This window comes from Neolamprologus brichardi, chromosome 13, assembly GCF_056152115.1.
Source record: "Neolamprologus brichardi isolate AB-2024 chromosome 13, ASM5615211v1, whole genome shotgun sequence".
Taxonomy (NCBI): Eukaryota; Metazoa; Chordata; class Actinopteri; order Cichliformes; family Cichlidae; genus Neolamprologus; species Neolamprologus brichardi.
In genome coordinates this window covers 26,102,552-26,125,866 of record NC_142116.1, presented here as the reverse complement: position 1 = coordinate 26,125,866, position 23,315 = coordinate 26,102,552, and the positions used below count along the sequence as shown (strand labels likewise).

General features: G+C 42.1%; 3 protein-coding genes across 4 annotated transcripts in view; 2 read left to right on the top strand and 1 right to left on the bottom strand.

The window, feature by feature from the left end:
- The window catches only part of stk32c (serine/threonine kinase 32C), a 108,426-nt gene extending 107,938 nt beyond the window's left edge, over window positions 1-488 (bottom strand). The window contains exon 1 of the mRNA XM_006799068.2: window positions 20-488. Within this exon, the coding sequence (XP_006799131.2) occupies window positions 20-101 (82 nt within the window). The 5' untranslated portion in view covers window positions 102-488. The remainder of the gene's footprint in view (window positions 1-19) is intronic.
- On the top strand, window positions 427-9,336 carry LOC102790590 (leucine-rich repeat-containing protein 27-like). 2 transcript variants are annotated; one of them, XM_087850377.1, is made up of 11 exons: window positions 427-503; window positions 1,954-2,245; window positions 2,365-2,495; window positions 2,937-2,995; window positions 3,457-3,609; window positions 4,354-4,522; window positions 7,627-7,767; window positions 7,860-7,965; window positions 8,461-8,540; window positions 9,010-9,130; window positions 9,220-9,336. In XM_087850377.1, the coding sequence occupies exons 1-11, from the start codon at window positions 442-444 to the stop codon at window positions 9,331-9,333; spliced, it is 1,428 nt and encodes a 475-aa protein (XP_087706503.1). In that variant the 5' UTR covers window positions 427-441; the 3' UTR covers window positions 9,334-9,336. The 2 variants fall into 2 exon arrangements, with proteins under 2 accessions (XP_087706503.1, XP_006799130.2); XM_006799067.3 differs by lacking the exon at window positions 427-503 and adding an exon at window positions 1,379-1,814.
- Window positions 9,337-10,336: 1,000 nt separating this feature from the next.
- Window positions 10,337-19,598, top strand: pwwp2b (PWWP domain containing 2B). The gene is made up of 3 exons (XM_035911214.2): window positions 10,337-10,477; window positions 12,619-14,347; window positions 17,414-19,598. The coding sequence occupies exons 1-2, from the start codon at window positions 10,338-10,340 to the stop codon at window positions 14,345-14,347; spliced, it is 1,869 nt and encodes a 622-aa protein (XP_035767107.2). The 5' UTR covers window position 10,337; the 3' UTR covers window positions 17,414-19,598.
- Window positions 19,599-23,315: the final 3,717 nt, after the last annotated feature.

Here is a 23,315-nt window from a genome sequence, read left to right as displayed (position 1 = left end):
CACCTTTGCCTTCACTTACCATCTTCCTTTTCGTCAAAAACGGGTCTCTTTGAAGAACTGTTGGCTCCCATCCTCTTCTTCCACTTGCCCCAGTGAAACATTGATGCTCAGCTTGCATTCCTCGCCTTCTTGGAAGAGAAACTACAGCTCTGTGTCGGACACCCTCCTCCTTAAAAGACAGTAACAACAGCCGTGCATTTCAGCCGAGACGTGTCCGTTATTTCGTTTTATTTCTCCCGTATTTGGTCTGCCGACAATTTGACCAGCGCGAGTTGAAGTCCTCAGAAGGAAGCGGAAAGCGAAGTGCAGCGCTTACCGACGGACAGGGATGATATTTAGAGCTAACACTGTTTGCTAAGTTGGAGGTTTGGGCTGGAATAAACACTCGGTATTCGTAGTGTTCAGTTGCCTTGCGCAGCCAGACCGACGGACTCGTGTTTGATGGGGCTTGAAGAGTACAGACTGCGCGGAGAGGCACTCAGTTGGAGAAGCCCTAACCGGAAGTGAGTCAGTTAACTGTAAAAAATAAAAGCTCAACAGGACTTTTCAATTGCCTCAAAATTATTAGACGATGTATTTATGGTTTTATAATCCTCACTTATTTTATTTTAATTTAGTGTTTTATTTTTTCTTTTAAATTGGAATTAGTTTCAGTTAGTTTTCAAGTAAGTTTAATTATTTTCCGTTATTTTTATTTTTATTGTTTTTTCCCAGTCTAAATAAACATAAGCACAAATATACATTTGTTATCTCATTTAGGTAGATTTCTAAGTACATTAAATCATTTCACTTATCTTTATTCTTTTCGGGGGGTTAAGTTTCTACTTTTATTTGAGATAAACACGTTTTCACACCCATTTTTTCTTTTATGTGGTTTATTATAATTAGCCAGAATCACTTTGTAGTAATGGTAGTGTCAAATCCCTGTAATTTGAGATTTTAAATTGCATACAGAAACTGAAGTGGCATTAATACATAAATATTATGCATACAGTTCGACTCAGCAAATTTAGATCGCAAGTGTAGGTAAATGTGGCACAATGGCCATCAAAAGTAGCCTACTGAACAAAATCTCGATAAAAAATAAAAATTAAAAATTAATGTATACGTTAATAATGAGATACCACTTGATTTTTGCCGCTTGCCCATTAGACTTTTATTTTGAAAGCAATAACCGGAAACTACTAATTAGTATCCTCACTAACTTGACTCTTGCGAGAGTAGTGTGACAGTTGTTGGCTAGTGAGTATAGTCGACGTAACTCTCTATCACGGACTGTCGTGCAAATCAATACATTAGGAGCGGTGTGTGGACGTAAAGCCAGGATGGCTCAGGACAGAGTGGAGGCTTCCCGGCTCGCGTTCACAACAGAGGGAAGCCGTGTTTATCCTGCCGCCCAAATGAACCTCAGTGAATTATTCCACAATCTCATTAGAAAATGGATGGGTGGAGTCGGTTCACTGACTGGGGAACGGGATTAACACGTTATCTACACAGTGTGCACATTAGATCATTTGCTCTTCTTTTTTTCTCTGCATATAATAAAGTATATAAACATTTAACTTAAAAAATCTACATACATGCAAAAATTTTACTGAAGAAATATCAAGTTAGTCGCCTTGTTCTTGCTTTGCACGTGGACAGCTGCCAGCTTGTGTTGACCCCGTTGCTATGGTTACAGAGTCAGGTCGCGAGACGTGTCTAAAAGTTAGCATAACATTTTTCAGTTTCGTAGTTTTTTCCGACCTATAAAGTGTTTTTTTTTTAGATAACACTGAGCCATGTTCACGTTGGTAGTAGTGCTGAAATAGCAGGTAAGCTAACACAGTTATTGAACAGTTACATAATGGTGGGCTAATGTTGTTAGTTAGTTAGTTAGTTAGTTAAGCTTGTACCCAAGTTAGACGACGTCTCTTCATTTATTTAAAACTTGGACGGTTTTGTCTTTTACAGGCAAGCGACGAGAAATTTCTCTGCCAAAAGACACTCGTGTATTTTGAGTATACCAGTAAAGCGGCTCGGCCTCCTTTGTGCAATGACTTCCCCGAAGGAGGCTGAGCTTCCTGGTGCGCAGCTTAGCTTTGTCTTTGGGAGCAGTGTTGTCAGAGCGCCGATCCCCCGCACTCCTCCCGAGGATGCCGATCCACAGGAGCCCGCTGAATGTTATTCAACAGAGACGCTATGTCTGAGCAGATCTCAGCTGAAACATGTTCCAGACAGTCCTTTGAGAAATAGCAAGCTAAAGGTCAGTGTGGACTCTAAACACACACCAGCTACATGATGTATGCTCCAGTGGCTTTCAAGCAGAAGAAAAAACGTTTCTACCACTGCACCATTACTAACTGCTCCCTCTGTCATCTTCAGTATTTGAGTCTTGAAGGCAACCAGATATGCAGTATTCCAGGCTCCGTGTTTATCAGCTTGCCCAACCTACTGTGGTTAGATCTCAGGAAAAACCTAATTGAGTCACTCCCACCTGAAATTGGCTTGCACAGGTACTGTATGCAACATTTAAAAAAAAATAAATAAATAAATTATAGACCAGTCTAATGTGCACGTGTTCATTTGAACTTATCTGGACAACTTTGATCTTACAATTTACTCTTAAACCAAGGCATAGGCCTCTATGGGACTATAAGAATGTCATGTTTTAGAACATTTTCTGATCACTGTTAACATTTTCAAAGCTATACTACTTATAACATAAGTCGAACACTTTATGATAAGCACACAAGTTCTACAGTTGTAAATCTAAATGTAGCAAAATGAGATTCCCAGGCCCTAAAAAGCATTTCAGGATATTTATACAATATGACTTTAGAGTGGCCTGTATAGTTTTCTCCTGTCCGTGTATTCAAGTTTAAGAGCAAAGATGCTTTCTGACGAGAGCCTAACCCCCTTCAAACATTTCATAATCTGTCTTTTTATGGATGTAGGTGCTTGAAAACACTGCTCTTAGAAGGGAATCCTATCTCTGAACTTCCACTTGAACTGGGTGAGTGGTCCCTCCTTATCAAAAAAGTTGTAATTTTCAGAAAGAAAGTTATACATATTGACATGTGAATTACATGTATGCAGTAACTACAGAATTTTAAAGGGGACCTGTTTTGCTTGTTTAAAGCTACACAGTTTAATTCCTTGGACTCCACTAGTGTCGTTTTGCATGATTCACAGTTCAAAGTAATCATTATTTATTTTACACTGGGTCACTGAACAGCTCTTTGTTGATCATTTGTCCTAAATAAACAGGTTTTTTTGGGGTGGGGGGTGTCATCGTCCACTTACACTCAAAGAATAAGTATTTAAATGAACATAAAAAATCATGGACATGACAGAAAATAAAGACACACATAATGGATCTCTTTTAACAGGTAGCTGGTACATTATGAGTAATGTAAGCCTCTTCATTATTCAGTGTACGTCTTTATGAATGAGTCATTATTTGCCTTTTTGCAGGAAATGTGATTACCCTCAAAGGTCTGAACCTAAGGGACTGCCCAATCCACTTTCCTCCACAAGAGATTGTGCAGCAGGGACTCCAGTCCATCCTCCAGTACCTGAGAAGTGCTCTGGCTCACCGGCCAGTCAGCGCAAGGAAGACCCCTCCAGGTGAGTCAAAGGCGCTTTACCTTTGAACAACACAAGGAGCATGCACGTGCATCCTAGCCATCTGCTCTTTTTGTCAAAGGCAGGACAGCGCGCACACAAAAATAGCTCCTTGCCCTGGTACCGCTTCTCTAGTGTGACTCCTGTTCCCTTGGAGACGGCGCGTGCAGCTCAGCCGACTCCCCACCACCACCATCATGTGCCTCCTCCCTTTTCACTGTTCCAGCTCTGTAATATTTTTAGCCCGATGGAAATGATCGATAACCTGTTGGCTCTAATCAGGAGCTCTCTGTCACTAAGCCCTGTCTGGAGATAATCACTGTGAGAAGGCTGAAACAGGAGAGGCTGCTGCTACTGCACAATAAGCAGAGACAGAACCCTCAATCAAATTATTTATCTCCCTGCTTACAAGGTTATTAACAAAGATAGGGTCCCGAGTTTCAGATGTAAATCTCTTCTCATTTAATTGGCCAAGAGAGGGAGTGTAGGTTTGAATTTCTGCGCTGTATCCACCTTTAGCTGTGTCAAAACTGAATATTTATTCTTGTTAGAAGTTACTTTACTATAAAATGAGTAAAAAATTGTTGGTTACATTCTCCTCCACATTCCACACAGATATTTAAAGGAGTGGATTTACCTGTTTGAATTAACTTCTTAAATGCCTCCTGCCAGCCACTGCAGCTGCAGACAGCATCAAATGTTGCCCCCACACCGCACTAGTAGCTGCCATTGTTGTTTCATTCCTAGAGTTGCCAGCAGTGGAGAAACTCCAGCTGTTAGAGCTGAGGGGTATGGAAGAGCAGGAAGAATCAGGGGATGTGGAGGAGCTGCAGAGGTTCAAGGAACTCAAGCATCAGTTGATCCTGCTGGACAGAGCTGAGCTGGGCTCAATACCACAACGTGATATTGGCAGGAGGTAAGAAAAGATGTTTGGGTGGGAAAAAATGCCCCATAATGACACAGAGAAAAAAATGTGCTTGAAATTCTTGCAAATTTATTTAAAATAAAGAAATGAAAATGTAAATAAGTATTACCAGCCTTTTCTCAAAACTTTGTTGAAGCACCTTTTGTAGCGATTACATCCTCAAGTCTTTTTGAGTATGAGGCTGAAAGCTTGGTACACCTATTTTTGGGAAGTTTCCCCCATTATTCTTTGCACTCTCTCAGGCTCTATCAGAGTGGATCAGGTTGGATGGGGAGCATCAGTGCACAGTCATTTTCAGATCGCTAGAAAGATGTTCAGGCAGTTCAGGCAGATGTTTGGGCAGGAATAGCTCAGTAGGTAGAGTGGTGGCCCCATGAGCGGAAGGTCGGGGGTTCGATTCCCCTGAACAGCTACCCTGAGGTACCCCTGAGCAAGGTACCGTCCCTACACACTGCTCCCCGGGCGCCCAATGGCTGCCCACTGCTTCACTGAGTGAATGGGTTAAATGCAGAGAGGAATTTCCCCACGGGGATCAATAAAGTACACTTTCTTTCTTCAATCAGGTTTGAGTTTGGTCTGTGGCTTGGCCACTCAAAGGCACTCAAGGAGTGGTCCTGAAGTGGCTTTGTTATCTTAGCTCTGTGCTTAGGTTTGTTGTCCTCATGGAAGATGAACCTTCGCCCCCAGGTTGTCTTCAAGGATGTCTCTGTAGATTACTGCATTCATCTTTCCCTTGACCCTGACTAGTCTCCCATATTTTGATGCTGCCACGACAACACGTCACTGTAGGGATGGTATTGGCCAGTTGATGATCACTGCCTGGTTTCCTCTAGAAATCATGTTTGACATTGAGGCCAAAGAGTTCAGTACCAGTTGTTGTTTTGTTTCTCTTGGTCTGAGAGTCCTTCATGTGCCTTTCAGCAAACTAGAAGTGGGCTGGCATGTGCCTTTTACTGAGGAGTGGCTTCTGTCTGGCCACTCTAGCATGATTCTCCTCTCTCCACAGAGCAATACTGGAGCTTTGTCAGAGTAGCCTCCCTGACTAAGGCTACTACCCTGATAGCTCAGATTGGCCACCTGGCCACTCTGAGCTATCAGGGTAGTAGCCTTAGTCAGAGTAGCCTCCCTGACTAAGGCTCTTCTACCCTGATAGCTCAGAGTGGCCAGGTGGCCAGCTCTAGGAAGAGTCCTGGTGGTTCCAAACCTTCCATTTACAGATGATGTAGGCAACTATTCTCACTGGAACCTTTAATGCTGCACACATTTTTATGGACCCTTCCCCACATCTGTACCTCAATACAATCCCGCCTTGGCGTATAGACAGTTCCTTGGTACTGGGTATGGCTTGGTTTGTGCTTTGACATGCACTGTCAGTTATGGGACCTTGCACAGACAGGTGTGTGCCTTTCCAAATCAGTCCAAACAACTGAATTTACCACAGGTGGACTCCAGCTGTAGAAGCATCTGACAGATGAACAGTGTAAACAGGGTGCACCTGAGCTCGATGTTGACTGTCATGGCAAAGCCTGTGAATACTTATGTGCATGTTATATTTGTGTGTGTTTTATTTTTAATACATTCGCAAGAATTTGAAGAAAATGTTTTTCACTTTGTCATTATGGAGTATTGTATGTAGAATGTTGTGGTGGAAAATGAATTAAATTAATCATCACAATCACAATCACAATGGTTCTCTCCAAAGGTTTAAATCTCGGCCTTCCACAATTAGCTCATGAACTAATTGATAGAAATTCACATTTTCTGGTTATTTACTCTTAAATGTCTCTTGGATTAGTTCTGTAGAAGTCATATACTCTGTCCAGGGAGCACCATGCCTCTTGAAAACTGGGATAGGTTTGAGAGATGTCTCTCTTGGCTCTTAAGCCCTATAACCTTCTGCATTCTTCTCTGGTTGCACGATAATAGTCACATACAACCGGCTTGTAAAATAGCTTATTGTCTCATTACGCTATAGTTTTTAAACAGATATAACATGATAACTAGTGGACTTTGGTGCTGCTGCTCCATGTATTAGTGCAGGACATTGCTAACTTAGCTGTTTCCAGTCTTTATACTACTCCTGATGTTAACTGGCTGATGTGTTCATCCATGTATCCATGTAATGAATCCATTAGGCACATTTCTCTTTCTATGTTTATTCTCAGACTGAACTCAAGTAGCCTTTTATCATTTGCAACTCAATGTAATCCTTGTTTATCTTAGTTTATCCTCTGAAAACAAAACTTCTTTAACTCTCTTCTCCCTCCCTTTTCTTCTAATTGGCTGCTCCCCAAAAACATTCCCACTCAATGACATCAGAGTAGAAAAACGTCCTGAAACAGATTGTTCAGAACAGTCTGGTTCACAGGAATTAATTACATATGCACTGACCTCATTATTTGAAAATTTGGCCATGTTTAAAATGAACATCTACCACTTAAACAGTTTAATTAAACATACCAGGGTTCAATTTAATTGTCAAATAAGACAGGAGTATTGATATTTCCCTCCAACTCCATACACTAGAAACTAAACACATGCAAAATGTCACACTGTTGTTTCATAAGAGGGATGAAACATATGCATTGGACATGCATTTGCTAAATATTTTCATTGAGATTTTAAAACTTCACGCATCTAAGTAATTGTACCTTTGTTTCTGTATAATATACCCAGATAGCAAATATCTGTTGGGGCCAAGTCATTTTCAACTACTCAATTATCAAAGGTAAAATTTAAATCTGAATTATTATGGTCAATACTGAGTTTTTTTAACAAGATTATTCATAGACTTTGGAAACAGCTGAACTGGAAAACTAATGTGAAGTTGAGGCTTTAAGGGAGCAACTACTGTAAAACTGAGAGCATCTTTAATAATGACTTAATCTCAGTTACCATTATAACATTATTTTACTCCTTGACCCTCCGTGGAGTGGAGGGCAGAGTTTGTGGCCGTGTGCTTTGTAAAATTATGGCAAAAACACTTTTTAATATCATTTTCTGTGGAGGAAACCAGGTGATAAAAATCTAAGCTGAGAGCCCAGAGCTCAGACGAGCCATAAATATGAAACTGTTTGTTTGAATTTATTCTTCAGAAAAAAGACAGCCACCAAGGCCAGCATGATTCCCCAGCTCCCCCTTTTTGATTCGCCTCCTTGGAAGAGGCCAGAGGAAAGGAAGCAGGCTGCAATGAAGGAGTTGAACGAGAAGAAGGCTATTCTTGAGCAGAAGAGAAAGTGAGCAGATTTTGGCCTGGAGAACAAGAGTTGCTTTGTTTTTTTTGTCTCTGATCTGTTACAGAGTGTATTGTTATCTGACTCTCCTGTAGAAGCCAAGTGTCTCTTCAGAAGTGCTGCACACAAGCCAGAATCTCACAAGACAAGAAAAAGTCTGAGCACAAAGAGAAGAAGCATGAAAGACAAAAAAGGCGTGAGGTTTGTGTGTGCTTGGGTTTTCAGCTGTCATCCTGCCCACCACCAGAGGGCAGTAGAGCACCACCTCTGACACACTGGTTAAAGGAGCGAGGCATAGCTATATTGCCATTAAATGAATCATTTTGATGTGAGTGAATGGGTTTTCAGACAGTAGCACCACCATGGTGGTGATGAGACAGCAACAGTTTCCACTGGCGGTAATGGAGCATGCTGGAGGAGCCATCAGTGCTGATATACACAGGGAGACACATTATAAATCTATCATTTGACTTTCAGCTCCATTTTCATACATATATATAGTGGAGAAAGGGTGCCCATTATGTTTGCATGGGATCAGCCTGACGTAAGGGAAAATTTATTGTAAAGGAAAAAAGTATTTTTTCTTTTTTTTAACTGAACACAGTGCAGCCACAGGCTACATCTTTGTAGGATGCATTGCAAGAGTTGTATCGCTTCACAGGTAAATGTAACAAGTACTTCCTTACCCTGTTTCAGGAAGCAGAAGTAGATTCAAAACCTGGTTTTGAGGACAGCAGTGGTACTTCTCAGACATCTGGCGGGTGTGAAGGGGACAGGTAATGACAAGCTCTGGGTCTGCTGTTCTGCCAGTATACCTCTAAGCTTTAACAGTAACTGCATTTGTCTCTGTGAAGAGTACTTGTCCTTGTGGTTTAAACTTATAATCATCTCATCAATGAGCCTAACGAGAACTCCACAAGTACCCACTAAATGGCATTTTGCATGGTTAAGCAGATGTGAGTTCTGCTGCTAAAGATGTAAAGCTAGAGACACCTAGTGGACAAAGAAAGACTGCACACATTATAGAACATAAGCAGATTTCTTTGTTCCTTTAAAACAATGTTATGTCTTTGCAAAAACAGATAAACCAGATAAGACAGTGCCACTTTTCTTATTGTATTTTTACTGATACAAGGAAACAGAGAAAGTAACCCTTTGGGTTATATCTGTAAAGGCTATAATACTTAAACACCTGTATAGTGTTGTATATATAGATTTTGACCTTTGAACTGCATGGCCCTAAAGATCGGTCCGGGACCTGGAACGGCAGATTTGTGCCCGTGCCGAGAAGATACAGGAGAGGTGCAGGAATCCCAGGGGCACAGCAAGCGAGGAGATGGCAGCAGCGATGGAGGATGTGGAAGAGGTCTGACCTATAATTCCCCATTCATTGTGCAACTCATTATATAGGTTAATATAGATTATTGATCTAAACTCCACTTTTCTGACTGACAGATGAGGAAGTTACAGATGCGGCTCCTGGAGAGGAAGAGAACTCAAGGACGAGATCTTGAAAAAACTTTCATGATCATTACTGGGGACACCTGGCCTGGTTTCCTTGATAAGTGACAGAGACTACACACCTGCTGTTTGAGTTTTTGTGATATTCAATTGATATGGAAATAAATCACTAAAGCGACTAAATCCTTTTGAATCATATTGTGTTGCACAAGTCTATAAGGTAAACATTTCAAATCCTAACTTGGCAAGGGAATGTTTAGAAGGTTTCCAGTTCACAGCTGGTGTGTTTCTATTTTTCTTTTAACTTCTTAAAGATGCTCTCTCCACTAAGCAAAGTAATCATGTTAACTTTAACTTACATAAAAGAAATACTTTATTGTGTCAAAATAAGCTTTTCAGTTGTTAAAAGCGTTATTGGCTCACCAGGCATGTATTACCTACATGCAGAGTAAATTAAGCCAGTCTTAAAATAGATCATTTTAAAGGGGAACTGGACGTTTTTAGGTCGAAATAGATAATAATATCCTTATTAATGTAATTTACAACAAGATACATTTAAAGTAAAGTGGCAGGTTTTTGTCAAATAGCACATTAAATGTTTTATTTATTTGTGTGCGTGTATGACATTAGATATAATCGTTGTCAGCTGGCTCTGCATCTTGTGATTATTATTTAATTGCCATTTTTGTCATCGTCAGTTTTAATTTTTGATTACATATTATCTTAAAATGCTTGTATGCGTTTTCAGTTTTCATGTGTAATTGTGGTATTTGTTTTGAAGACGGACGCCATAAATCTGCCGCTGAGTTTAAAAGAAGAAGAAAAAAAGCGAAAAGTGCCGTGGTAATGAATGGCATCAAGCAGTACAAAGTGAGACAGAGAAAGGGTAGGCCTTGTCTTGAGAGATTTTCTGCTCCTGTAGCACAGAGAGCGTGATGTCAGCGGTGGCAGTACTGTTGTAATTGACTTGGTGGGGGTGATGGCGTCATTTTATGCCCTGGTGTAGCCTCCTGCTCCAATAGCGAAGGGGAGACGGATCTTTGGCCGACGCGACCGTGGCTCCCTTGGCCGGGATCGAGCACCGCCGAGCCGGACAACTCACCCCGGGAAACATGGAGGCTGTGGCCGAGGAGCTGCGGGCCGGCTCTCGGGTACCTGTCACTATCGATCAAATAGTTAACGATACACTGGTGGTGACGCTGACCTATCGAGAAAGGATCTACACGGGGATTTTACTCGATTGCAACAAAAAGTGAGCACTATTTTTTCTAAACTTCTTTTATATATTATCGTCTAAAAATTATTTGCTAAATACTGCTAACGGCTAATTTACCTTGGATGCTAAGTCAAAGCTAACTATTAGCGACCTAGGCCTTTATACAAAAGGCTTGCAGGTTATTGTAGCTGACAAGGTGGCTATCTGCTAGCTTCCCGGCTAATGTTAAAGTGATGTCATTTTTGCCTATAATAAGACGGCGAAATACTCGATTTTACGATGGAGGAAAACTATATAAAGGCATTAGCCCAGCCTGTAGAGACTGTTAGTGACTTCTGTTGAAAAATATCTACTGTCAGTGGGTTCAGCTATAGCTTATTGTTAGCCTAATCAAGGGAAGAGCAGCTAAAACGAATCCAGTAAAATAGCCAGGCCTTAGCTAAACACTATTTATTGTGTCAGTTTTATTATCATGCAATTGTACAGAAATGTGAATGTGCACTAGTTTTGTAGGCAAATGTCTGAGTACAGTAAGCTGAAATTTATTCAAAGGCAGCAACATTATAACCTGTCACTTCTGACCAGCAGAAACAATAGAAAATTATTAAAATACATTTGAATGATCACAACTGTGTCTCATTTTCAGTAAATCAAGCTTTGGTCTTATCTGTGTCCATTTTAGCCTCTGACAAAGCAAAACAAAAAAATGGGGCTATTGATAGAAAGCACAGTCTGTTCAAAAGAGAACCATGCAAGTATAATTTGACATGTACCAGTGTCATGTCTTATCAGGCCCTCTTGTTGTGTGTCACATGTATAAGCCTTGTGTTCCTCCTGGTGCTGTGCACCTTAAAAGCCACTGGCTTTAGGCTATTTATAGACGAGCAGAATCAGAACCTGACCAGCTTTTCCCCTTAGTATGCTTAGATGGTTTTTCATGCAAGAGCTCATGCTGTACTGAAAATAACCCACCCAAATGGGAAAAGGTCGGCCTTGGAATAACTTAAAATAGGCCTATATTTTAGGCCTTGTCACTGACAAAATTTGACTAATTCCTCCTTTTCAGCTCATGGCAATACACTTCCTGTCATTGTCCGATGAAAACAGATTGTTGCATTTTTTTTTTTTAAATATTATTGTCTAGCCCTATCATTCTGACAGATCTCCACCACAGCATGAAAAGACAACAGTGTGGTGAATCATGCCTGGCCATATTCTGCGTCCTTGTACTGCGCTTAACTATTACTGTGTGTTCCCTACTACATACAGCCTTGTTTGTGCTGCGTCAATCAGAGTAAAGAGTGATATTCAACAGCTATAGGGGCGCATATTTTGTTATGGGAGCCTAAAGCTAAGAGGAGCCTCACCAGGAGACTATTATTTGGAGATGCCTGCCAACTACTTCTCTTGGGGAGGAAAGCAGGCTCCCCAAATGTGCACTAATTAATAATCTTGCCGCACATAAGCCCCAAGTAGACACGGATGCAAAAACAAACTGAAATCTCCTGGCTCCTTCCCTACCTCTCTGAATCCCGAGTGATTCATGGGATTGTTTTTGTTCAGTCAGATGTTGGGGAGGAGGGGGTGGTCTCGGGCATCCTGTAGTCTCTTTGTCTGTTGTCTCCTGACTAAGGCAGCACAGCTATGTTACTGTTGCTTGCCAGCCACCTCTCAAAGACTTTCTTGGCAGTTAGGACCTCACTGGACATGTTTGCTGAGCCCAGTGTGTTTTTAAAAAAAGCACACACACATGCAAAAATCACATTAAAGTCACTTAGGGAAAATTCAGCAGCACTGTTGCTTCTGTGGCCTGAGGCTGAGGCACAGATAACTGTCTGTCTGCTTGCACAACAAACCCCACCCCCCACATGTTAAGAACCTTCAGCACCCAGGTGACAGGGAGAGTGACATCAATGTCTCGCGTCAAAGTAAAACCAAAACTAGTTATGTTATTTTTTTTCGACTATGTGAACAGTTTTGGCTGTTCTTTTATTGTTTCAGTGCTGTCCTACTTGCCTCAGGTTGTGTCACATGTTGAGGCATATTGTTCTAATGGAGGGGATTGTTGAAGTAAACATTCTCAGGGTTTAGCACGACTGTATCATCTTTGCTGTATAAAGCTTAACAAGATCCACAGCTATTTATACACTGTTTCTTTTTTCTCTCGTTTATTTTAGGACCGGGCTATTTTGTCTACCAGATTTCACAACAAAACTCGGGGACTGCCAAGAATCTAAACCTGCTTCTGAAATCCAAGAAGTTCTGAGCGAGGACTCGGTTTCCAAATCTCCCAGCCAGGTTTCACACAGACCAAAGGATGAAAACACTCTCCCTGAAAGCAGCATACCTACACCTCCTCTACCCTGCCCCATTCCCACACCAGTGCCAGCTGGACAGACTCCTTATCCTCCTTATTTTGAAGGAGCCCCCTTCCCCCAGCCCTTATGGGTGCGCCACACCTACAGCCAATGGGTACCTCAACCCCCTCCACGACCAATCAAGAGAAAGAAGAGGCGAACGCGAGAGCCCGGCCGTATGACCATAAGTACTATCCGTCTGCGGCCTCGGCAGATACTGTGTGAAAAGTGCAAGAACACGCTAAATAGTGACGAGGACAGCAAAGATGGCATGAGCAACACCAAGACCTCTAGAAAAGAAAATTCACTACAAAGTGACGATGACAGCTACGACAAGGATACTCCTAATAAGTTGTCGAGAAAAGAGGACACAGTTACAGCCAAGGACACTAAAAGACGGGATAATGGCACCAGCCTTGATAGTAAGCGTCTCAGAAAGGACAAAAGGTGCGAGGCTGATGGGGAGAAGTACCCTGGAACTGATGTTATTCCACACAGTCCCGTCATAAAGATCTCCTACAGCACTCCACAGGGCAAGGGGGAGGTTATGAAGATCCCGGCGCGAGTCCACGGTTCAGTCAAACCATTCTGCCCCAAACAGCTGGTGCAGAATGGCGTGGAGGAAAACGACAAGGCAACTTCTGATGCCACCAAGGAACAGCGGCACATTCTAGATGCCACAAGGTCTGGCCTCACTGTGTCCATTCCCAAACTCAAACTAACAAGACCTTTTGCAAATGTAGGTCAGGACACACCTTCTCCAAAGATCCGCTTGAGACCCCCTCAGAGGGACACTGAGGAGAGCGTGGTCGAGTATGATGCGGAACTTGTTGGAGGCACCAGGAGACGGAGCCCTAGGGGGCCCGGGCCATGCCTCCCACACTCCGAAGACTCAGGAGAAGGCAAGAACTCTCTGGAATTGTGGTCAGGGAGTTCAGGTGAGGAGGCGGATCGCGGCCACAGCGACCTCACCCTTCTCATTAACTTCCGTAAGCGTAAAGCGGATTCTTCTAGTTTGTCGGTGTGCAGTAGCGACAGCCTGGACGAGTCAAAGTCCTTCAGCTCGGACGGCACCTCACCAGAGCTGTGCGATCTGGCGCCTGGTGAAGACCTCTCTGTAACCTCATCTTCTGTACCTTCACGGGACGACTGCAAGACGGTGCCGCCTCTCACAGTGCGGCTTCACACCCGCAGCATGACAAAGTGTGTGACAGAAGAAGGTCACGCCATAGCGGTGGGTGACATCGTGTGGGGGAAAATCCACGGCTTCCCCTGGTGGCCCGCACGCGTCCTGAGCATCAGCGGCACTCGCAAGCAGGAGACAGCCAGTTGCGAGGCCCAGTGGCCCCAAGCCAAGGTGGCGTGGTTCGGTTCACCCACAACCTCCCAGCTTTCTGTTGCCAAACTGTCGCCCTTCAGAGAGCTCTTCAGGTCCCGCTTCAACCGGAAGAAGAAAGGGATGTACCGGAGAGCTATCCTGGAGGCAGCCAAGGCCGTGGGTCACATGAGCCCGGAGATTACGTCACTGCTTTCTCACTGCGACACGTAGGTGAGTTCATAGCACTTACATGTGCCTGTATCACTTCTATAGTTATGTTGGACAAAGGGGTATACTATAAACATAGAATAATACAGAAATCGCTACCGATCACCTGCATCTTTCAAACAATGTCTACATGGTAGATGAAGGAAACGCTTTAAGTGAACCTAAGAGGATAATACAAGCAGCCAGTTGGTGTTGTCGTTGTGTGCTCCCTCCACAAAAAAACAAAACAAAAAAACAAGGCCCACACAAACACACGGACCAACACCAACTGGCTGCTTGTATTTTAGATTTTATTTTATTTTTTTAGATGACAAAAAAAAACTCGGTCTAGTCATCAGTGGCCCAACTGGTAGTTTTAATCACAATGATTGACTATGAGAAACAAGTCTGACTCAGCAAGAACAAATGTTGGAAAAATTACAGCACAGAGCTGGTGCGGAAGAGCAAGAGCTGCGAGTGTAGAAATGTTGGCTGTGCAGACACAATACGAGCTGCATGCATGAGTCAGTTGATTGACAGTAAGTCGGCACGTTTCTCAGTTTTTGGCATTTTCTGTTTTGTTTTTTGTTTTTTTAATATGAACCTTTTCTTTCTTAAACTATTAGAAATTGAATAACTTTGATATTTGCATTGATTCTATGATTTGACCCCCCAAAAAAGCGCACACACCAGAAAGAATGTATAGCTAAGCTAAAAGTGTATGTTTTTAATTTATTTCAATTGTGTCCCTCTTGATTGTATATACAGTGGGGCAAAAAAGTATTTAGTCAGCCACCGATTGTGCAAGTTCCCCCACTTAAAATGATGACAGAGGTCAGTAATTTGCACCAGAGGTACACTTCAACTGTGAGAGACAGAATGTGAAAAAAAAATCCATGAATTCACATGGTAGGATTTGTAAAGAATTTATTCGTAAATCAGGGTGGAAAATAAGTATTTGGTCACCTCAAACAAGGAAAATCCCTGGCTCTCACAGACCTGTAACGTCTTCTGTAAGAAGCTTTTCTGTCCCCCACTCGTTACCTGTATGAATGGCACCTGGATGGAAGACATACAAGACCACTGATAATCTCCCTCGATCTGGGGCTCCACGCAAGATCTCATCCCGTGGGGTCAAAATGATCATGAGAACGGTGAGCAAAGATCCCAGAACCACACGGGGGGACCTGGTGAATGACCTGCAGAGAGCTGGGACCAAAGTAACAAAGGTCACCATCAGTAACACACTACAACGGCAGGGAATCAAATCCCGCAGTGCCAGACGTGTTCCGCTGCTGAAGCCAGTGCATGTCCAGGCCCGTCTGAAGTTTGCCAGAGAGCACATGGATGATACAGCAGAGGATTGGGAGAATGTCATGTGGTCAGATGAAACCAAAGTAGAACTTTTTGGTATAAACTCAACTCGTCGTGTTTGGAGGAAGAAGAATACTGAGTTGCATCCCAAGAACACCATACCTACTGTGAAGCATGGGGGTGGAAACATCATGCTATGGGGCTGTTTTTCTGCCAAGGGGACAGGACGACTGATCCGTGTTAAGGACAGAATGAATGGGGTCAAGTATCGTGAGATTTTGAGCCAAAACCTCCTTCCATCAGTGAGAACTTTGAAGATGAAACGAGGCTGGGTCTTCCAACATGACAATGATCCAAAACACACCGCCCGGGCAACAAAGGAGTGGCTCCGTAAGAAGCATTTGAAAGTCCTGGAGTGGCCTAGCCAGTCTCCAGACCTCAACCCCATAGAAAATCTGTGGCGGGAGTTGAAAGTCCGTGTTGCTCGGCGACAGCCCCAAAACATCACTGCTCTTGAGAAGATCTGCATGGAGGAATGGGCCAAAATACCAGCTACTGTGTGTGCAAACCTGGTAAAGACCTATAGTAAACGTTTGACCTCTGTTATTGCCAACAAAGGTTATGTTACAAAGTATTGAGTTGTATTTTTGTTATTGACCAAATACTTATTTTCCACCCTGATTTACGAATAAATTCTTTACAAATCCTACCATGTGAATTCATGGATTTTTTTTTCACATTCTGTCTCTCACAGTTGAAGTGTACCTCTGGTGCAAATTACTGACCTCTGTCATCATTTTAAGTGGGGGAACTTGCACAATCGGTGGCTGACTAAATACTTTTTTGCCCCACTGTATTTCTCCTGTTTGCTATTTATTCCTTTATATTTTGTGCTGGAGCTGTTGGTATAGAGCCCCACAAGTGCAATGACAATTGTTAAATATTCCCTGTGCCTCTCCGGCTTTATTCACCAGCTCTTCCCTCAAATATCTGTGAAACCTGTAATTTGATGATCCTGTTAAACTTTAGGGCAGAATGCTGAGCTAAAAGAAAAAGAGCTTGTGCTCCAACCCGCTCTAGTACCAAACACTTTGAGCTGTGTCGTGCCAGCCTCGCTGCATTCACGTCCTGAAACAGGTGCTGTGTTTGAGGCAGCAGAGCAAACATTAACACAAGCTCTAATGAAGGCACAGGCTGTGCGGCTGCCTGTCAACAGGGATGGTTTGTTTAAAAGGCTCATTTCAGAAAAGGACTCGCATCAGGCTGTACTGCTTCAATTCAAGCAGTCGGAGTGCATGACCATAAGTTGTTTCTTTTTTTTAAAGTCGCCTCTTATTTGGTTGTCGTCCAAGTGTGGTGACCTAGCCTGGGTAGCCAAGCAGCAGGTTCCTCAACATACACTCAAATGTTAAATATTGTCTTTGAGTGATAGAAGGGGCAAACAGACCATTTCCAACCCCACTGTTTACTCTGCTACGAGCACAGCAGCCAAGAGGGAATTGGTTATAGCAGAGGATAAACAGTAAGGGGTTAAGGCAAGCCTATATTTGGTGCCTTTTCCAGACCTCATAAAGGAAGCGTTTTTCTTCCTCTGTCAGCTACACAGAGGTTTGGAAAGTAGTTTTCACATCAGTTTTTCACATGACTGACATAACATGTTGAGCATAACACCAAACGCACTGCTGATTCTTGCAAATTACCTGCACCGGATGCATGACTGCCTTGTTTGCTCATTGTCTATCCCCCCTTTGCCTCTCTCTCTCTTTTTTTGCATAGAGCCTGAGGACTGAAGACAAGTCTCCGAGGTTTCTCTGAATTCTCAGACTATGTCATCAAGACCCAGGAGGGAGTACGTGTGGTTGCCACGGCTACTATTTATACGCCCTCTCATTTTTTTTTTCTTTTCTCACAAGGCTGGTGGAAAATGGCCGCCAAGGTGGAGTGTTCTTGAGACCGGATAAGGGAGCAAAAAATATAAAGGCCTGGCATCTCATGGTCTTCTATGAACTATAAACTATTCCTCCTTTTTTTTTTTTTTTCCTTTCTTTCTTTCCTAGATTTAATCATATTTCAATAGAGCCGAATAACAACACTACAAGGACCTGAATGTATTTATTGTCTGTAATGTTTTATTATGATCCAGTAAGTTCACCCTTTCTACTACAGTCTCGCAAAAACCTCCCAATCTGCTGCTGTCATTATGGCGGGCCTTGCCGCCGCCGTCGTTTGGCTCCAAGGTTCCCCTCCTCCAGCCAAGAAGGCTCCTCTTCCTCCTTCATCCCTCGGACACAAGTTTAAAAAGGAAAAAAAGTCTTACCCCAAAACCTATTTTCCTCTGAAAATGTGAACAGCTCCATCCAGAGACAGTAGTGACTGTTTCCAGCTAGCGATCACAGTGTTTCATCCTCGTAGCCTTCCGCGACATTAGTTGGATTTGTGGATGTATTTATACTGAACTCTGTTCCTCTCCTGATTCATGTCGTGTCTCTTTTTCATTTCATTTTCTAATGTTACGAGTGTCATGTCGGCGTACTCTACCCCTCCCAACGCTTTTGTTTTTTTGTTTGTTATTTTCCCTGAGAACCATTATTAATTATTTAAAAGCGTCACGTTTAAGAAAAAAAAAGCACTTTATCTGTACCTTGGTGGCCTGCTGTAAGCTCACTGTCTGAAACACTATTGCGAGATACAGCCCTGTTAGGCTGCAGGGGAATTCAAAAGTCTTTGTGGTTGACTATCCATGGCCTTGGAGATACAAAACAACTTTTTCTTTTTTTTTGTCTTTTTAGTCGTACAATTTCGGGGACACCAGACACAGATGGTTGTGTACACTGTATTCTCGCATTTTGACTTGGGTGCGTTTCTCTCTCACTACAAAAAAAAATCTCCATGTTTTAACATTTCCACTGGATAAACATGGACGAACAAGCGTGTCAAAAGTCCCCTATGCATTATCAGTTAAAGCTTTATGAGTGACTTTGGGAGAAGAAGAAAAAATAACATGCTGTAAGAATACTGTGAATTCAACTGCTGAGTGTGCTGAAGATAAAAGGAAAAAAAACCTGCTTGCTACTAGTTGGAGCAGTTATGTTGAGACATCAGGCAAAAGCAGACTGACTGCGCCGCTGACCTTTAGTGACCTTTTGTGTTGAAAGCAGCACAGTTGGATTTAGAGGGGAAGGGAGGGAAAGGCGAGGCGGCCCTGTCGGTGTTTTAAAAACGTAACTTAACGTTGCGCGCAGTCACACTCAGCAGACCGGTCCGTCTGCTTTCTGTCCGCCTGGAAACTGTTCGTTCCCATCGAGGCTTGCTGTCAGCGAAGCGTATTTTTAAAGGGGAGCAGTTTAATGCACTCTTCTTTCTTTTTTCTTTTTTGATAATCTGCAGTTTGACGGTTTGTAGTCAAGCGCAGCTAGGTCCCAGGCAGCCTTACAGTTTAAGAGTCTATACGTACGTATGCCTGAGAGGGGAAGTGGTCGACAGGATTTTTCCCCACATATGAGCAACATGGCTGTCTACTGTTGCCCACGTTGGTCAATGATATTAGCTACTTTTTTTTTTTTTACATGTACTGTACATAAAATAAAATATACAAGCAATACTTGTCACTTTGTCATTGATGATCAAAAGGGCTCCTGTTTTTGTGGTACCTCATGTTAGTGCAGTCCATTAATTGACTTCAGAAGTGGAGGAGTGACGTCTGATGATGTTGTAGCAATATTATCAGAGTTATTTCAGCTTGAGGCTTGAAATTTAAGACAAAATTCCCTTGATCTGATAAGTGTTTTGTGGGAAAGTGTGTGACTCTTGTTAAGTCGGATGCTAGAGTCTTTTTATATCTCATGGGATTGGTCCTATATTTCAGTCCTTTGTTGTTGTTGTTTTTTTGTTTTAAGCTGGCTCAAATCCAGTGTGCATCAACCAGCTTGTTGTCTCGAGGAAAAAACAAAGTTCAATAAAAGTGTTTAAGTTTTTATTGATTTATAAAATGATTTGCTTTCAGTTTGTTACAAAGTGGAGTCCAAAAAGTGCACAGAGGCAGGGACTAAATTTTCAATATAACCTCCTGCAGGGTTCACGTGGATTTCCTTATTACAAAAAGCAGAATCGATGATTTGTCTTAACACGTATTAAATAGAACCAGCGGGTTTCCGTCATGTTCTTTCGTCCAATTTCACACCTCCTGAGAGGCCTGCTAGTAATTTGATCTTTTCCTTTAAAGCTCAGTTTTGTGGGTTGAAGGAACTGTGCAGTTTATTCATTTAGTTCAGCAAAGATTTTGCAGCAGTCTGAAAACAAAGAATACATTTAATAAGTAATGACAAATCAACACAGTTCCTATATGAACTTTCATGGTGCATATACTGCTAGTATGTGAAGGGCAAAAGGTGAACGTATTGCTTCTGTTCTATATAGTAATATATTCATCAGCACAACTGTAACCAGTATACAGTGAATAGGAAGCAGAAGTAAGTGGATGGATGGGTTATGGCTTCTATCCACTGGCATCCATTGTTCAGTGTGTCAGATTTACATGTTTAAAAGAATAGCTTGACATTGTGTGAAATCAGAAGATTCATAACTACATTTATGTCCAGCTGCTGCTCTTAATATTTCTGAGCTGTCAGCCTCAACAAGGCCTCAGTTCTGTTTCCAGTTGTAACTCGACAGCCTATCTGTAGATTCCTCGGTGGTCTCTGCTCAGGTTTGGCAACACCTTGCGCTGCTAAAATTGGTTTTACAGCCTTTGGTTTGTTCTTGTTTTTCTCCTTGCGTAACATAGGAGTAATTTCAAACCCGTTTAAACCCCTGAAAATAAACTGAGGCTTGTGTAAGGTTTGAGTGGAAAGAAATGTAATGCCTGGATGGTTAAACTTTAAACACTGTCTTATTGTTCTCACTGTACGATAGGCTCTCTGCGCTGTCCTCAGTCTTCCTTCCTGTCTGCCCTCCTCAGTTATTATCATATGATGCCTGTTTAATTTAGAGCCTCCATGTCATAAATAGGAGGATTTAAGTATGTTTGTTGCATAACTAGTGCGGGCGGGTCACCTCACATTGACCAGCCTATCTCCTGATCAGGTCATTTTACTATAGAGGATCAGCTGTACATGTCCCTTCCCCCCACGCCTGCTCTTATTTCATACCTCTAAACTTGCTGTGTCTAATGCCAAACATTTCATAACTATTCCCCGGGACCTAAGCACCCTCCAAGTAAACTCACTGACTGAACAAGAAGAGGCCAGACAAAAATGGTGGGAGGTATGAAACGTCAATTCAAGAAGCAGACCGATGGGTGTTAAAGGTCATTAGCTGCCACGAGACAGAAAATTGCACAAGTGCCTGACAGAGTCCCACAGATCTGCTTTTGACCAGGATTTTGACTCGTACCTGTTCCTTTAAATATACAGTTAATGGACATTTGAATTACTTTATCATATCGACCACAGTCCACTACCCCGTTTGTATTTGTAACTCTAAAAATCACGTAGGATATGATGGATCAAGTAATGCATCATATCTGTTGAGGGATGTTGTTCAGTCCCCCATGCACTGACCCAGTTGGCTGCTGATGATAGATGAGGCGTTGTGAAAATCAAACCAATATTTGGTCATTTGTGAGTTTTAGAGACCCCTCTCTCAGCTCCATATTTAAAAGTTGACGTCAGTCTCACCTGACAATGAACAGTCCATTTACCTTTGTAATATATTTTATAGAAAATGTATATTGCAACATTTCTTAATAAACATATGGTTAGGTCCATTGCTATTTGGAAAATTAAAAGTTTATTCTATTTGTTTTTTGTTTAAAAAATAACACGAAATGGATTTTAAATCAGGCAAAATGGTTTGAGGGAATTATTGTAAAAGTAATTGGACTAACAAGAGGTTTCATGACCAGTTGAGGACTGGTCCCCCATTATTTTTATTCTAAAGTCAGCAGGTAAAGGTGATTCAGTTCAGTTGATCACCAGTGTAGAACTATTTGGTTGCTTTTTACTGATGCAAGTGAAGGAACGCATCATTAGGCTGAAAAAAAAAACTAAAACCCAGGACGGGACAAATCTACAGTCTGGTGCATTCTTGAAAAACTACAGAATGATCGCAGAATTATTTCCATGGTTAAGGAAAACAATATCCAGCCAAGTCAAGAACTCTCTCGTGCTATTATCAAAGTCTACAATCAAGAGACCGTTTCATGAATGGAAATGCAGAGGGGTTTCAGCAAGGTGGAAATCGGAGGTTAAGAACAAGATTAGAGTTGCCAGAAAACATCAAAAAGAGTCTGCAGAGTTCTGAAATGGAAACAGCTAGGGTTAGTTACTGCTACTGTTAAATCAAGGAACTGAATTGAAACTGAAAGCCTTAATTTCACTCACAAATCCAGTGAGTTGGTGTAAACAGGCAACATTACAGAAACTGTGTCATTATAGTGTTTCTCACTTTCTGTCTGACATTCAGTGAGATCGCTCGCTGCTGTTGTCATGCAAAAACAAAGAATTGGTTGATAATCAAAATCCATCGATTTCTTTGTTTAGCAACATGAAACAAAAACATAGAACCCCTAAAACAGAACCCATAAAACCCTTTACCCAAAACCACGTGGCCTTTCCTCTGTTTATTATAGCTGCGGCATCTCTGCGGGCTTTTCAAGTTTGTCTTAAGTCTGCTTTTTTCTGCAGGCAGGTCTGAGGCTGCCTTCTGCTCAGTGGCAGTTGCTTATTGTTGAACTCTGTGCAGGTGAGGCACTAGCGACAAATGCATGCAGGCATTTTTCTGAGCCTTAACTACACACACATTTCTGTCTGCAAAACGTGTCTAACAAAGATGTGTGTGTTTGCCAGGTGGAAACTGCAGGCAGAGCAGCAGTGACCACTGTGGAGAGATTTGTCAGGGTGGGGGTGGTTTTCATTGATGTGCAGCCAATATCGCCTTTCAGTGTGGATCACATAGATCTGAATGGGAATATATCTCCTCTAATATATTCACAATTAACAGTTTGGCATGCATCTTCCAATATTATAGGAATCCTTTTTCTCCAGGATTTGACTGTTCAGGAAAATCCATGCATATAAACACATCCAACATGCCTAACCAGAGTTAAAACTGTACCTGTGGCCCTGAGAACTGAAAGGAAAAACAAAAGCAATCAGCACAAACGTGCATGTGTGCAACTTTGCACATGGGCATCTAACCCTAACTCAACCAGATAAAGAACTGCTCCGCAGCAATAATGAACATGCCTGAAGATGCATGTGATTCATACCATTACTCACGCCCTGATGACTAATCAGAGTACACATGCTGTGTGAGCATGTGTACTCTGTGTACTTGCTGACATGCAAAAAATAACTGCAGTAGTGCTAGATGCTAAACTAGCTCCTGTTTAATGCTTATTTGGGTACTAATCTTTAGTATTTGCATGTTTCTATATTTGGTTGTCACTTTTGAGTTCGAAGTATATTCTTGTCATGCCGTCTATGTTGTCTGATTTAGCGAATGCTTTTCTGTCACAGCTTTTTAATGTCAAGCTGTGTTAAAAAGCACACAATTACGCAACTTTACAGGCTGAGGTTATGAAGGTGTGACTGCCCTAACCACTGCGTTTAATGCCTGTTTTTCACTAACCAGCATTAGTAATTCATTTTTCACTGTGATATATATTGCTAACCGAGCT

Excerpts from the sequence above, each read along its gene's own strand:
- LOC102790590 (XM_087850377.1), top strand. The coding sequence starts at position 442 with ATGGGGCTTGAAGAGTACAGACTGCGCGGAGAGGCACTCAGTTGGAGA. Across the intron at positions 2,246-2,364 it reads TGAGAAATAGCAAGCTAAAG|TATTTGAGTCTTGAAGGCAA; the intron begins GTCAGTGTGGAC and ends TGTCATCTTCAG. Across the intron at positions 3,610-4,353 it reads CGCAAGGAAGACCCCTCCAG|AGTTGCCAGCAGTGGAGAAA; the intron begins GTGAGTCAAAGG and ends TTTCATTCCTAG.
- pwwp2b (XM_035911214.2), top strand. The coding sequence starts at position 10,338 with ATGGAGGCTGTGGCCGAGGAGCTGCGGGCCGGCTCTCGGGTACCTGTC. Across the intron at positions 10,478-12,618 it reads TTACTCGATTGCAACAAAAA|GACCGGGCTATTTTGTCTAC; the intron begins GTGAGCACTATT and ends CGTTTATTTTAG.